A 15,818-nucleotide genomic window follows, 5' to 3' on the forward strand; every position below is an offset into this window, starting at 1 on the left:
CAGTCTTAAGGATCTGAGGGAAAAGGCGGGGCAGTATTTCCAGAGCTGACAGAAAAAAAAAAAAGATCTGACCGGACTTTCTGATTGAAAATCAGATACTTGGCTACCCTATATAGTGTCTCCACAAGCTAAAACAAACTAGTAGAACTAAATTTGGGCCTGTCAGCTTTAATAGTAGCCCTTTAATTCTTTCCAGCAGCTGCTGCTTTGCTGAGCACTGCTTTTTTGTAGGAATATGTTGTGACTCTTGGTTTCTTTGAAACATTTGTTGATAATTTGGCTGTGAGCTACTGTATAGTTTATTCAGTGTCTCTTGGCTCCATGCTTAAAGGGGAGCTCTTTTGTACACATTTCCTACTTTATGCTGTTTTCAAGCCTTGGGCTTCAGTAATTTTTACCTCTTCCTCCTCACACATGCACATATTTAATGCTCTTATTTCAAGACACTAATTTACATAAAAAGTGACTAAAATAGACTCAAGCTATTATCTCCAGTAAAACTTTACTTAGGACTGTCATATGTTCAAATGAATTTTGCAGTGTTACTGTGATGTGTTAGACTGTGTTTTCTATTGCCTACTGCAATTCCCTATTTAAGAACACATGTATAAACTGTAATGGGGACCTAGTACCTTATTGCCTTTCTGGCTTTTTACAGACACTGGGGTAGAGAAAGGGAAATCTTGTAGTTCAAAGGGCAGAAGGCCTCTTTCTTTCCTCATCGTGCTGAGCTGTTTTTTAAATGACTAACATTTCCTTTTAGTCCATTACATAAGCTGCATTTGCATTTACACTCCCAGTCAACAGAATACCTTCCCCTAAAACCCGAAACTTGTCTGCATGACTGCTGAAAGCTGGAGCCCCAAGGTTGGTCAGTCCAGCCTACTACTGCCAAAAACAGAATTGTTTTCCACAAATTTCCATCAAGGGACTAATCCACATTTTTAAAGGGCCCAAATCCGTGAGGTGCTAAGTATTCTCCACTCCCTTTGACTTCAGTGGAAGTTGAGGGCTCTCAGAATCCTCAGGGTGTACTTTAAGCAACTTGCGGGATTGGGCCCATAACTCTCACTCTAGGGGAGCTATTCTTGGGAGTCAGCAAAAATTTCCTTTCTTTTCATTTTACCTGATTTCTTCTAGCATTGCCCTTTTGTATGCCACACTAAATATATCTGTCCCAGTATTGCATCCTCTTCAGGTAATATAAATGCTTGCCAGGACTTTCCCACTTACCCAAGCTATGCATATTTTATTTATCTGTTTTCGTTTTCCCTCCAGAAGTCAATCTTTTTCACCCCCACCCCTCAGTCATTTTTTTTGTTTCTCTCTGAACTCGTTTGAATTTGGCCACATATCTCTGGTATTGAAGTGCCTGGATACAAATGCAGTATTCCAGAGGCGGACGTGTCACCTCTTATCGCCTTCCCAGTATGTGATGTGATGCTTCTGTATTGTCAGTATTCTACAGTGTGGTTATAGAACTAGGACTAATGTATCAATACAGAATATTAGGGGAAATCTGTAAATCAGTTTTGTGATTACTTTAGATAAACAATAACACCAACCACTAACTTTCTGATTCTGTGTCTTAAGTTATTGTGACCATTGGAAATATTTTCTGCTGTAGAATGACCCGATCACCCTGTTGGTTTGGTTATTGAACTGTTTCATCATTTCTTTGCAGCAGAACTCCCCCCTCCGTATACCGCCATTGCCAGTCCTGATGCCAGTGGTGTTCCTGTAATAAACTGCCGCGTGTGCCAATCACTAATCAATTTGGATGGCAAGCTTCACCAACATGTTGTTAAGTGCACAGTTTGCAATGAAGCTACGGTAAATGGGTTTTTAGGTTTTCCACTGTTGTTGATATGCTCTATTACCTTTCCTACGTAACAAGGAGTTATGTCAGTATTACTGATCACCTAGCATGTTTATTCAAGGGTTATTGACATTAGGTGGGCTCGTATCTGTTAGCAATGAAAATGTACAAAGGCAATAAAGTCTTCAGGTTTCTAAGCCTACTTGTTTCAGGTGGAATGCATGCTGCTTTCCATCTCTTATTCTTAGTAAGTGGGAATTCAAAGGGTTAAAAGAGTCAGTTAAAGCAGAAGCTACCTCCCTGATGTTTTAGTGAGAGATGAGACAGCATGAGATGATAGGCTTTGCAGGGAGGGGTTGAGGGAAAAGGCGGGGCAGTATTTCCAGAGCTGACAGGAAAAAAAATCAAGGTGCCTTAAGTATTTTGGATGTACATTAAGGAACACAATGCCTGATCTACCCAGTGGACTACATATGAGTACTTGGCTGAATATGTGCACTATTTTGTTAAATAATACTCTAAAGACTTTAGTTTTAAATATTGTTTAGAAAGTTTTGTGCCATATATATAAACTCCACCCCTCCCCCTCTTATTTAAAAAACAAGTTTTCTCAGGACCTGAAATCTATAGTGTCCCCTTGACATACTTATAAAAGCAACCAATGGAAGGAACACTCTGATGATCTAAAGAAGAGGAGTACTTGTGGCACCTTAGAGACTCTGAAACCTATGATCATCTAGTTTCATCTTTTGGATAACCCAGAGAAAATTAAGAGAACTTAAAATATTTTTTAAGATATATTTTTAATTTGTTGAAAAGGAAAGAGGGAGTGAGTTGTTCTAGCAGTAAAAATGTGCTGATAGCAGGAACTTCTGAGAGATAAAAAATGCAGGTCCTCGCTTTAGGTGTTTGTGATTATCTCTTAGAGAACGAACAAGCTACCTGATTCTCTTACTATTATTGATTAAGTTGTATTACCACAGCACCTAGGAGACTCTCATGCACCAGGACCTTATTGCGTTAGGCTCTATACAAACACAGGCAGATAATATTTCAGATATTTTGTTCTAAATTGTATTGTAACTTCAGTCTATCCATTCTGTTAATTATTTTAGTCCAGATTCTTAAAGGTATTTAGGCACATAACTCCCAAAGGGTCTTAACCTTTATGCCAAATCTTGCTCCCTTACTTATGTGAATATACCTATTGCAGTCAGTGGGATTAAGTTTTAGAGTAAAACAGGTAGGCTTTGTCTCTTAAGCAGCAGTATTTGTTTAGAAAACGTTTCAGTTAATGTTGAATAAAACTAAACTTTGTAGGGTTTGAACTCTGTGTTTCTAAAATATGAACTGAACACTTTGTCCACCAGGCTACAAACTCCTTGGTTGCTTGCCTTTTTTTTTTTTTTATTTATATATATAATATAAAAATAAAAGCATATTTTTCTCTCAGTAAAGACTGCATATTACTTGACTGAGGGGTGTGTGTATATAATAGTGAGTATATAGATAGAGTGAGAGAATGAGGGTAAACTCTTTGGAGATGTGGCTATTTTAAGCATTCAAGTGGCAGTGTGTGAAATATTAGTGGTTTTAGGATTCATTTTATAAAATCAAATATAAGGGCTACAAAGTTCAAACAACATGCATTCACTAATTCATGCAAACACACACATGCGTGGAACTGGGACCTAATTTAAAGTTATGCTTCCTCAGCTAAATAGTGAGACACAAGCATTTTCCTACTCTTTAAACTAAAGTTAGGGTGCCGATCAATAACTTTAATTGTTTGTTGTTAAAACTTTAGCCCTGTCTCCTGTCATGTTCTGTCCTGTAAGGAGAGAACCTGTACTTCTCCTTTCTTAACTTGGATTCATGTCATATCAGTTACTCTGTTTAAGATACTTAGGAAACTAACAAAAAAAAATTAGTTTGCTCTTTTGTATAAAATTTCTAGTGGTATTTTTTTTTTTTGTCTAGCCAATCAAAAACCCTCCTTCAGGAAAGAAGTATGTTAGATGTCCATGTAATTGTCTTCTTATCTGTAAGGATACATCTCAGCGAATAGGATGTCCGAGACCCAACTGGTAAGACCTAAAGAATCTTAATGACAGATACCATGGTGATGTGAATGTTATAAATATTTTCATGTCATTGTTAGTCATTCATTTATGTGTCCGCTTTCGTTAACACTACACAAATATTTGTCCATGGATCTGTGTAGACCTAAATTTAATGGATTCATTATGTTAACGTATTCAAAGAAAAAAACTATATTACTTGTGCCATAATAACTATTTCTCTAACATGATTGATAGTTTTGAGAATATTTTTTAATATATTTAATATGGAATAGTATATTATATAAGTTGTATGAGGATTATATGAAGTGAATAGCATACAATATAGTGGGGAAACAACTTAAAAGTTCTGGGAAATACGGTGCATAATTTCCTGCAAGCTCAGTTCTATGGTAATTCCATGGGAAAGCGTTGAACACACAACTTGCACTATAGTAACTCTGTTGCTTGGTATCAGTGAATAACTTGACACACTTGTTAAATCTTTCATTGCAGAAATCCCTCCTACTCCTTTCTCAAAAAAAATAAAATTAGTCAGTGAACATATCTGCTCTTTGTTTAGAAAAACTAGTTAATATAAAGTGATCTGATGTTTTATGTGAATCTTTAGAATTCTAAAATAAATAAGAGACGTGTCTGGACACACCAGATGCCACTGCGTACTTTAACACAATAAGTGAAATCCCAGCCTCATTGAAGTCAAGGATTTCATCCAATAAATCTAAGTAAGCAGGAATCCATAACACATAATAATGTACTAGATAACCAGGAAGCACAAAAATAAACCAATTTCCCTAATTTTGTTAAAACATCAGTCCCAATAGTATATGCTGCTTCAGCGGCTCTCCTTGAAGGAGAGCAAGATTGGGAGTGTGCATTCTGTGGGAGAGGGCCCTTCACAGAGCATGCTGTGCCGCTGTTTCTTGCCTTCCACACTGAAGGGGGTCTATCCCAACCTGAGCTGTGGCAGAATGGCATGGGGAGGGATGATGTGGATTACGTGATTCTTTGTGCATGCATTTTTGCTTCATATACTGTCATTTTTGTTGTATGTTCAAACCACGTGAGCAAACTGGAAACATGAAATGATACAGTATAGTTAACTTAAAAATACAAAGCCAAGCATGTGACAAAATTGACATTAAATGGTCTTTGGAGCTCAAAATTGATTTTTTTTCTAGTTGATACAAAGTGGGCTATTTAGGACTAACTTAATGTAAAATGACTTAGTGTATAGAAAAAGTTTTCCTTTAAATAGAGTTTTCTCTTAAGTGGGCTTAACTGTACTGGATTCCTGGTATTTTCTGACCTTCTGCATTTGAATGACACTATGCCAGTTCTCATTCCCATTGCCAACTCGAGGGTGGATAAAAAGAATGGATAATGTCATCTAAGTCACCCTCTGTGGGGGTCCCAGGTGAGCAAACCTCCTGGGCAATAAACAGGGATCTCCCACAGTCTTTCCAAGCCTCATGCTGTGGGATTTACAAAACCTGGTGTTTTCTCCCATTGTGCGTGTGTGAGAGAGATCTTGTAAATCAGGCATATTCTCACTGCTTGCCAGAGCTGCCAGCTGAGCAGCCTGAGGTGAATGTTGGACATGCCCTTTGTGGGCAGAGACTGTTGACACAGAAGAGGCAAGGAGGCTGCCTGGCCTGTCTTGGCTTGGAGTGTGTGGGAAAGAGGGAGAGAATCGTATGAGAAGAAGAAATCTGCTTGGAGAAGGGGGGAGGAGGGATGCTTGATTTTGAAGGGAAGGGAAAGGAAAGTTGGAATGGTTAAGGATGTTGGCTGGAAGGCCAAGAGAGAGAGTCCCGCTCCTGCTATGTGTTTCCCCAGCCATTGCTACATATCTCTGCTCACAAGCCTGAATATCTGGTCATCTCACCCAGATTTTCTACACTCTCAATACGTCCCTCTTCATGAGGGTCAGTGTCCCAAGCTGGACTCTGTCATTTGCTGGCTAGGTCTTCTTGAAATTGCTGCTATTTACACTTGTATAATAACCTTTCAGTAAAAAAAAAAAAAAAAGGTGTCTTCCTTACCTGTCTGGAAAAAACTAATACGAGAGATCTAAATTGGATGCACGTATAATAAGAAGTAGGTTCTACTTTACAGTCATAAAATATCTGGTAAGTTCTTGCAGAGCTAATAACCTAAATGCATCATCCCTTCCCCTCATTAGTGTAATGACATGGCATATATGTTTAATGTTCCTACCACAGTAGACGCATCATTAACCTTGGTCCAGTGATGTTGATTCCAGAAGAGCAGCCAGCTCAGCCTGCCTTGCCAGTTCAGCCAGAAGGTACTCGGGTGGTGTGCGGACACTGTGGAAATACATTCCTGGTAAGTAACCAATGTGCATTGTAATGTCAGGGTTTTCATGTACACTTGGAACTGGGATTGTGGTTCCCAGCTCAAATAGATGCGTCTGCACTAGCTCAAGCAAGTGTGCTAAAAATAGCAGTGTAGCATGGATGGCAGCTCAAGGCTAGTTGCCCAAGTACCTATCCTGTCCCCCTGTACATGTACTCAAATGGTTAGCCTGAGCCACTGCCTGTGCTATCCCAGCTATGCAGTGTGGGTATGTCTGTGTCATCTGGGAATCACACCCCACCTCTAAGTGTAGAGGTAGCCGAAGGGCTAAATTCTCCTCTGTTACATCAGTGCAGTATCACTGAAATCAATGGAACTCCTTCCAAGAACCTATCCCACTTGGACAGCATGGATGTGGAACCAAATCCCTTTGTGAGTTGATTGTTAAGACATAGATATCACTTTGGATATGCAGTTTGTATCGGAGTATTTACTTGTGCTTCTTCAAGAAAATCCCGCAGTATTCTCTCCATCTAGGAAAGGGTCAGGCCCATAATCAATATAATACTGATGGAAAACTATTGTTAAAGGATCGTTGTTGTTACAATCCAGTGACGATTATATTCTGCAATAAGTAAACTTGTGTAATTGTTTGTATTATAGTTCATTTTTCGGATGCTCATAACTTTCTGAAACTTTCACCTCTGGATAAAATTCTCCATGCTTAGACTCCAGTTTTGCAAAGATTTATGCACATCCATAACTTTTATCAAGTGGGTAGTACTTTTGAAGCTATGCTCATGTGTAAATTTGTGTAGGACTGAAGCTTTAGTTTGAAGCCAGAGGTAAAAATTCATTTGAAAGTTTGAGCAAAAAGTTCAACTGTTTTAGAATAGGAGGACTGGGGAAAGTATTTTTTTCCCTACTGTACAAACATTTTTGCAACCATTTGTTGATCAGCCCTGTTGTCATGATGCTTAAAGTTTCAATGTTGAAATTGACTGTAGATATAGTCCTTGTAGAGATGTAATGCATAGCCTTACGCTGGAGGAAATTAACTTTGATTTCACCAACATACTAGGGTTTGAAAATTATGTTGTGAACGTGCATAGTAGACAACTAATGCACTTTGCAACAAATATGTCCCTATGAAAAATGGCCAGTGCAGGTCCTTGAAGCTAAACTGTTTTCATAATCAACTGACCAATGTCACCTTGCTAAAGCAAGGGCTCTATCCAAAAATGTAAGGTGTGCAAGGGCTACAGATAGACTTCTTTATATCTGTAGCTAAATGTAAAGGGGCTGAGGAAGGGCTTCAGCTTGCCTTGTAATGGGTGCAAGAGAGGGGCTCCCTTGTGGCAGTTTTGCTACAGAATGTGTTTTTTTTGTGGGGTATATTTACAGATCAATTAAAGTGCACACTAACCACCTTAAATACTGTTGTTGTTTAAATGTGAGTTTGTGAGGTGTGCTGTAAGTTCTAAGGGGCACTAGTTAGGGAGCTGGATCATGGATTTACACATGCTATTTGCAAGGTTTTTTTTTTTTTTTGCAATGCTAAGGCTGTGAAGTCTTGGAGACAGAAATTCCTTCTATTGACTCTTCTTTTTTCCATTTTTTTTCCTAAAAATAAATTAAAAATCATACCGAGTGCAACCTATACCTCCCCTCCCACCCAAAATATCCAGTGTTAAGGTTTCACAGTTAAACATTCAGAAATCAGTACATTTCAGCTTGTATGCACAACCTTAACTCGGACTGCTTCCTTGTAATTACGGGAACACAGTATTTCTTAAATAATAGGATATCACTTTTAAAAAAGACTTCAACCTTCAAGATCAAATTCTTCTAAGGGCCCATCTACAGTACACATTTTATCAAAGATCACCTTAGAACATGGGTTGACTTTGCCTACGTAGATAGTTTTAATTCAGTTTGGGACTGTGTTATGGAATCCTTTTACAGCTCTGACATGATACAAAAGAGTACAGTCTGGTAAATGATTCTGTGACATGGTTAAAATGCTGTTTGGCTCCATCTACATAGACAAAACTAAGCAGTTATTAAATAGTCATTGTATTATGTTTTAATGCATTCTCTTGACACAATAATATTATAGTGCAGACAGACCCTTACACTGCATTGTTTTATTAGAAACAGTGTTCTATGCAATCAGATTCTATTGGCTAACGTGCCAGACCCCGTGTTCAGGTGTTTTTGCAAACACTGAGATTTTAATTTTTTGTCCACTCTGCTGCATCTGTAGGAGTAATGCGTATTTGTAAGCTACATAATTTACTATGGGCCTTCTTTTGTTGGAGAGGAGATGACGCCCCTTGTGGTAAACTAGTATATCACACTTAGGCCTTGGCTACACTTACAAGTTAGAGCGGATTAAATCAGCCCTGGGCACCCTAACTCCTGAGGTGTCCACACTGTCAAGGCATGTGGACTACAGGCCAGTCAGCCTCACCTCAGTCCCTGGAAAAATCATGGAGCAGGTCCTCAAAGAATCAATCCTGAAGCACTTACATGAGAGGAAAGTGATCAGGAACAGTCAGCATGGATTCACCAAGGGAAGGTCATGCCTGACTAATCTAATCACCTTTTATGATGAGATTACTGGTTCTGTGGATGAAGGGAAAGCAGTAGATGTATTGTTTCTTGACTTTAGCAAAGCTTTTGACACGGTCTCCCACAGTATTCTTGTCAGCAAGTTAAGGAAGTATGGGCTAGATGAATGCACTATAAGGTGGGTAGAAAGCTGGCTAGATTGTCGGGCTCAACGGGTAGTGATCAATGGCTCCATGTCTAGTTGGCAGCCGGTGTCAAGTGGAGTGCCCCAGGGGTCGGTCCTGGGGCCGGTTTTGTTCAATATCTTCATAAATGATCTGGAGGATGGTGTGGATTGCACTCTCAGCAAATTTGCAGATGATACTAAACTGGGAGGAGTGGTAGATACGCTGGAGGGGAGGGATAGGATACAGAAGGACCTAGACAAATTGGAGGATTGGGCCAAAAGAAATCTGATGAGGTTCAATAAGGATAAGTGCAGGGTCCTGCACTTAGGATGGAAGAATCCAATGCACCGCTACAGACTAGGGACCGAATGGCTAGGCAGCAGTTCTGCGGAAAAGGACCTAGGGGTGACAGTGGACGAGAAGCTGGATATGAGTCAACAGTGTGCCCTTGTTGCCAAGAAGGCCAATGGCATTTTGGGATGTATAAGTAGGGGCATAGCGAGCAGATCGAGGGATGTGATCGTTCCCCTCTATTCGACACTGGTGAGGCCTCATCTGGAGTACTGTGTCCAGTTTTGGGCCCCACACTACAAGAAGGATGTGGATAAATTGGAGAGAGTCCAGCGAAGGGCAACAAAAATGATTAGGGGTCTAGAGCACATGACTTATGAAGAGAGGCTGAGGGAGCTGGGATTGTTTAGTCTGCAGAAGAGAAGAATGAGGGGGGATTTGATAGCTGCTTTCAACTACCTGAAAGGGGGTTCCAAAGAGGATGGCTCTAGACTGTTCTCAATGGTAGCAGATGACAGAACGAGGAGTAATGGTCTCAAGTTGCAATGGGGGAGGTTTAGATTGGATATTAGGAAAAACTTTTTCACTAAGAGGGTGGTGAAACACTGGAATGCGTTACCTAGGGAGGTGGTAGAATCTCCTTCCTTAGAGGTTTTTAAGGTCAGGCTTGACAAAGCCCTGGCTGGGATGATTTAGTTGGGGATTGGTCCTGCTTCGAGCAGGGGGTTGGACTAGATGACCTTCTGGGGTCCCTTCCAACCCTGATATTCTATGATTCTATGTGGAGCGCCTGGACTCTGCAGCTGGAGCGCTCCTGGTAATTCACCTCCACGAGAAGCATAAAGCTTGCTGCGCCCTGGCTGAAACACCTGGACGTCAGTGTGGACGTCAGTGTGGACGACAGGTTGCATTACTGTGCTGTGATTGGCCTCCGGAAATGTCCCATAATCCCTTGATGTCAAGTGGCCTCTCTTCTCATTGTTTTGAACTCCGCTGCAGGCATGTGGATATCCCCTTTCAAAGCTCCGTTTCTAACAGCCGACTGCTTATCTGCTTTGGGACAAAGCAAACCATTAGTGTGGAATGCTCCTGCTGCAGAGGCAGGTGTATATGTGTGGTGGTGGTGGTGAGGGGGGGCAGGGATGGGGGCTGATGTTGGGGTTTCCTTCTTCCACTGTCTGAACTTACAAGAAGCCTGCTGACACCCTCTGCCCACCAAAACAGTCTCTTCCCCCCCCCCCCCCCAACACACTTGCCGCCCCTTCCCCCCCACTGATTTGAAAAGCATGCTGCAGTCACTTGCACACTGGGATAGCTACCACAATGCACTGCTCTCTGTGGTGTTGCAAGAGCTGCTTATGTGGCCACGCCACTGCGCTTGCAGCTGACAGTGTGAACACAGGGCAGCGTTTTCCTTGCTGCGGTCTCCAAGGGCTGGTTTAACTCCCGGCACTCTACATCTGCAAGTGTAGCCATGCCCTGAGTAATGCTTTTCTCCTGACTTGGTTTACAGATGCAGAGCAAATAATACTTTTATAGTTACTGAGCAAACACTTAAATATTACCTTTATAACATAGGATACAGATATTATAAGTGAGAATAATACATGCAGCAACTCACAAGTATTTCATAAAGTCTGAACACATTTTTATAAATCTGATACCTATTTTAACAATACATGGATGAGCCAGACTGCTTTCCTGCTATGCGTTTGTCAGTGTTCAGCTGAGACCTTGGCACAAGCTGTTGTAACCTTTGGGTGGGCTTGGGTTTAAAGTTTCACTGCCCTTCTCCTAGTGCCTAAAAACAAGTCCCTCAGAAAAGCACATGGAGATCCAGAATTCAGTCATTGAGGATTTTCAGGAAGGATTGCACAGGGTTAACCTCCCCACAACCAAATCCAAAAGGAATGACACTTAATTCTTAAGTACAGATTTGTTATAAAATCTTATAATAAAGCAACAACAATAATAATAAATAACATAACTTGGCTACTTTATAATCCTCAGACATTATCTTCATAGTTATACATAAACATAAATAAAGAAAACAAATTAAATCTAAACAGGTCAGTCCTCACAGAAACACAGTGAGAAGAAACTCAAGAGTTCCCAAAAGCGTAGGCTGCGTTCACCTGAGTCTCAGTTACAGTCTTTGATCACCACAATCTATACATTCTGCTGAGTCAAAAGCACTGCAATAACATCATCTCTTCTCTTGCTTGTAGAAACCTCCAGCTGGAGTCTGTGCAGACTCTTCCTTCTCCTCTGCTGAAATCACTCAGTTAGCTAGTCAGCTGACTGACTAACCAACTACTCAGTTTAAGTATATATCTTAAAAAAAAAAACCAACCAGAACTGAGAAGAACAAAATATAACGGACTCTTTCCCCACCATCACATTTCAATAGGAGAAGAGTTGGTGAATCATACTAGTTGAGACAATATAACTAAAACAGTTTAACTAAAATCATATAGCATTCGAAGTTTACAATTAAAATAAAAGAAATTAGTTTCCCTCCCAATTTCCCCTTTCTGTAATTAACATTGCCAGGGCTTCCCTGTTGGGAGGGTTAACAATATCACTAACCTGCTGAAAAGTGATTCAGAGTTAGAGAACACCAGTCTGCTTTCTGCTCGTGTGGCTCAGCTTCTCCCAGCCCGCACAGGACACGTGCCTTTTGTAAAGCAGCTGCCCTGACAGACTCCATGGGGGCAAGTAGAGTCCAGTTACAGGGAACCTATTGAGCATATCCAAAACTACAACACCCAATTCCAGAAACTTCTGAGTGTGGAGTGCTAATGGTGCATCTGCCTAGCAACAATGACCCTGACACAACTCATTCCTGCCCACCCCCCTGTTCTCTACAGATCTCTTAAAGACATATCTCTCTATTGGGCACATGGGTTACACTGGCACCTGCTGTGCCAGTGTCACAGATCGAATCAGACAGCCATCTTGTAGGTGGGTCCTCTGGATGTGTAAATAGTCCCAAAGCCCTCTACTTACCTCGGGAGAGCCAGCAAATGCCTCTTCAGGTCCAGTCTCTTGAGTAGTACCTATAGTAGACCTTATTAGTCAGAAATTTCCACTAAAACTGGTTTAGTTACACCAATACATGTCTACAGTGGTGTAGTTAAGGTGCCAGCAGTTGCTGCCATTGTGTCCACTAGACTTTCTCTCATTGTGTCTCACTAGACAATATGGTAGACAGATACACCAGAAATTGCAAGAGCCTTTTGTGTGCTAGTGCTTAGGTCTGGGAAGTAGGAGTCAAAGTTCAAAATCTCTGATCTCTTACTGTGCTGCTTGAAAAAGTATCATTTGAAGTGTTTTAGGTATTTTTTTTAATATAGCAGTGTTTATTGATCCATGGGTATATACAGTATTTACAGCAGGTTAAAATATGGCCCAAAGCTTGTTCTGTAAAGTTAAGGGAAACTGTCAGCTTGATAATCTTGAAACTGACTAATTTAAAAACAAGAGTTTCTGAGAGACTAGGCTTAAATAAATAAATAAAATTAAAGAAAACCAGGACATAGTATTTAAAGCATGTGAAAGGATTTTCTTTTCCATAGGGATGCTGTCATAAATATAAAGGGAAGGGTAAACCCCTTTAAAATCCCTCCTGGCCAGAGGAAAAATCCTCTCACCTGTAAAGGTTAAGAAGCTAAAGGTAACCTCGCTGGCACCTGACCAAAATGACCAATGAGGAGACAAGATACTTTCAAAAGCTGGGAGGAGGGAGAGAAACAAAGGGTCTGTGTCTGTCTGTATGCTGCTTTTGCCGGGGATAGAACAGGAATGGAGTCTTAGAACTTTTAGAAGTAATCTAGCTAGGTATGTGTTAGATTATGATTTCTTTAAATGGCTGAGAAAAGAGCTGTGCTGAATAGAATGACTATTCCTGTCTGTGTGTCTTTTTTGTAACTTAAGGTTTTGCCTAGAGGGATTCTCTATGTTTTGAATCTAATTACCCTGTAAGGTATCTACCATCCTGATTTTACAGAGGTGATTCCTTTACTTCTATTAAAAGTCTTCTTGTAAGAAAACTGAATGCTTTTTCATTGTTCTCAGATCCAAGGGTTTGGGTCTGTGGTCACCTATGCAGATTGGTGAGGATTTTTACCAAACCTTCCCCAGGAAGTGGGGTGCAAGGGTTGGGAGGATTTTTGGGGGAAAGACGTGTCCAAACTACGTTTCCCAGTAAACCCAGTTAGAGTTTGGTGGTGGCAGTGGAGATCCAGGGACAAAGGATAAAATTAATTTGTGCCTTGGGGAAATTTTAACCTAAGCTGGTGAAAGTAAGCTTAGGAGGTTTTCATGCAGGTCCCCACATCTGTACCCTAGAGTTCAGAGTGGGGGAGGAACCTTGACAGATGCTTATGAGGGTTCTTTCAGAAAGAGGGTAATTGACTCTACATAAAGTTTATCAAATGCTTAAAGTCAAATGTTTAAAATACCTTTTTCTTCTTTCGGTTGTAGTTATCTTAGGTGTTACTTAACTTTTTACCTGATGTAGTATTCTAGGCAGATGTGGTTTTCATGTTGACTGTGCCCCTGTACTAATTTACTCATTGAAGTTTTTCTTTAAATACGTCATCTGTAATTGAAACACATTTTCATAAGATGACATTCCCATCAGTATTTCAGTACGTCCATTCAGTGAATGGGGCTGTTGTCTCAGCAAAAGCTTCTATTTTAATGAGACAAATGGTATTTCCCAGCAGGAGACCAAATCTCATGAGGCAAATTATGGCTGAGAGAAAACTCAGGTTTTAGTAGAATCTTAAAACAAACACCATTGCAGTGTTGTTTTAAGGTAGAGTCTGTAATTTAAATCAATGACTTTGTTTTAAAATAGTAGGCTTAATTACCTGTTAAGATAACCAGTACACACTAACATTAGAATTCACTTTAAAACAACCTCCCTGCACTCTCATACCTCCATTCATTGGCTCCTAAGAGAATCTGAATTTCGCAGTCTGAATCTGTCTCATGTCAGGATGACAGTTTCATGTTTGATTTCCATTTCCGGGGGTGGGATGGGGGGTGGGTGGAGTTGAAGTAGGTGGGGCAGTTCAGTGATTTGCCCTTCCTGGTACCTAATGTACTGTTTACAACATTGCCTCACAAGTTTTAAACAAAAAATGGATAATACTGCCTGAGAAACTCAGATTTGCAGTGAGCACCATTGACTGGAAAACATCACCATGATTTTTCTGCAGTTTTCCACTTTCCACAGTCTCAATGGAGATTCGGAAATGGGTGTTTTCTTCTTTTATTTCTAAGCGAAATGGAGTAGCTGAACTATCAGAGGGGTGGGTCTTTGTTCTTATCACATGCTTAGGATACTGAGGTTTTGTTTTTAATCTGTTGTAAAACTCTAACCCGATTCACTGGTTGGTGGCTCTGTAACACTAAAGTGGCTAAATGCAAGATGAAAAAGATAATGTGGGGGAGAGAATGAAAAATTAAGTATCAAGAACTTTTTTTTTAGCAATTTAACACAAAGCCAGTCTCGTCACAGTCTTTACACGATCACTGTAGCTTATAGGCAATATATACAGAGTCAAGAAAAACATTATTTCATGCAAAAGAACCATACGTTACATTCCTTCATTAATTTCACCACTTTCTAAGTGGGGTTGTTCTCATTGGTATGTTTCCAGAAGAAGACTGTGCTGGCCGTTCATAGTTGTCATTTTTGAAGAAAGTTTTCTGTGAATGGACAAGTTTCACATTGTTCCCTAAGGGTGGCAAGACTCAGGCCTTCCAGTCTGTAAAATTAAGCTGCAAACCTTATGAGACTATCTGCATTTCCACTTTGGATTCTAGCTGTAAAAACTCCAAGAACAGCCTTTCCTCTGTCCATTGCTTTCCCGTGTCTTCTGTCTTCTCTGTTGTGTCTTTTTAGGATCTGATCTCAAACTCAAATCGCCACGAGTGCCACATGAGGACTAGTACATTGGCCCAAGGGCTGCATCACAGACACCTTTTCATACAAAGATACAAAAGCCCCTCCCCTTGCCCCCTTCCCCGCCCCCATTCCAACCCCTTCCCCAAATTCCTGCCCCTGCCCCACCTCTTCTCCGCCTCCTCTCCTGAGCTTGCGGCTCCCCGCTCTCCCTCCACCCCCCGGAAAGTGCTAAGCACTGCCAAACAGCTGTTTGGTGGCGGGAAGCGCCTGGAGGTAGGCAGAGGAACAGGGATGCAGTGCGCTGCGGGGGGGACGAGGGGGGAGGGGAGCTTGGTGGCCACAGGAAATAACTCCGGGGGGTGAGGGAAGCTTGGTGGGCCGCAGGAAATCACTCTGTGGGCTGCATGTTTGAGACCCCTGTGATAGAGCAAATGGTTAAACACGAGTGGTTCCATTGAGCTTGATGGAGCCACTCACTTGTATAAATGTGTGCAGGATCAGACCCTTAGTAAGTTCATTAATACCATCCTCCTTTTTGTCTTGTATTGTGCCACATGTATTCTTGGATCTTAATTATTCTAAGAACTGCAGTGACTGGGGAAAAAGGCATATAGTAAAAATCTCATGAATTTGTGTTCAGTTAAACT

At 40.8% G+C, this 15,818-nt stretch overlaps 1 protein-coding gene across 1 annotated transcript in view; it reads left to right on the top strand.

Annotated features, from left to right (window-relative positions):
* PIP4P2 (phosphatidylinositol-4,5-bisphosphate 4-phosphatase 2) overlaps positions 1–15,818 on the top strand; it is a 56,747-nt gene that overhangs the window by 13,153 nt on the left and 27,776 nt on the right. Inside the window, exons 2-4 of the mRNA XM_074944119.1 lie at positions 1,685–1,833; positions 3,800–3,906; positions 6,126–6,249. Coding sequence (XP_074800220.1) covers positions 1,685–1,833; positions 3,800–3,906; positions 6,126–6,249 — 380 coding nt within the window. The remainder of the gene's footprint in view (positions 1–1,684; positions 1,834–3,799; positions 3,907–6,125; positions 6,250–15,818) is intronic.

The sequence above is a fragment of the Natator depressus genome, chromosome 2 (genome assembly GCF_965152275.1).
Source record: "Natator depressus isolate rNatDep1 chromosome 2, rNatDep2.hap1, whole genome shotgun sequence".
Taxonomy (NCBI): domain Eukaryota; kingdom Metazoa; phylum Chordata; order Testudines; family Cheloniidae; genus Natator; species Natator depressus.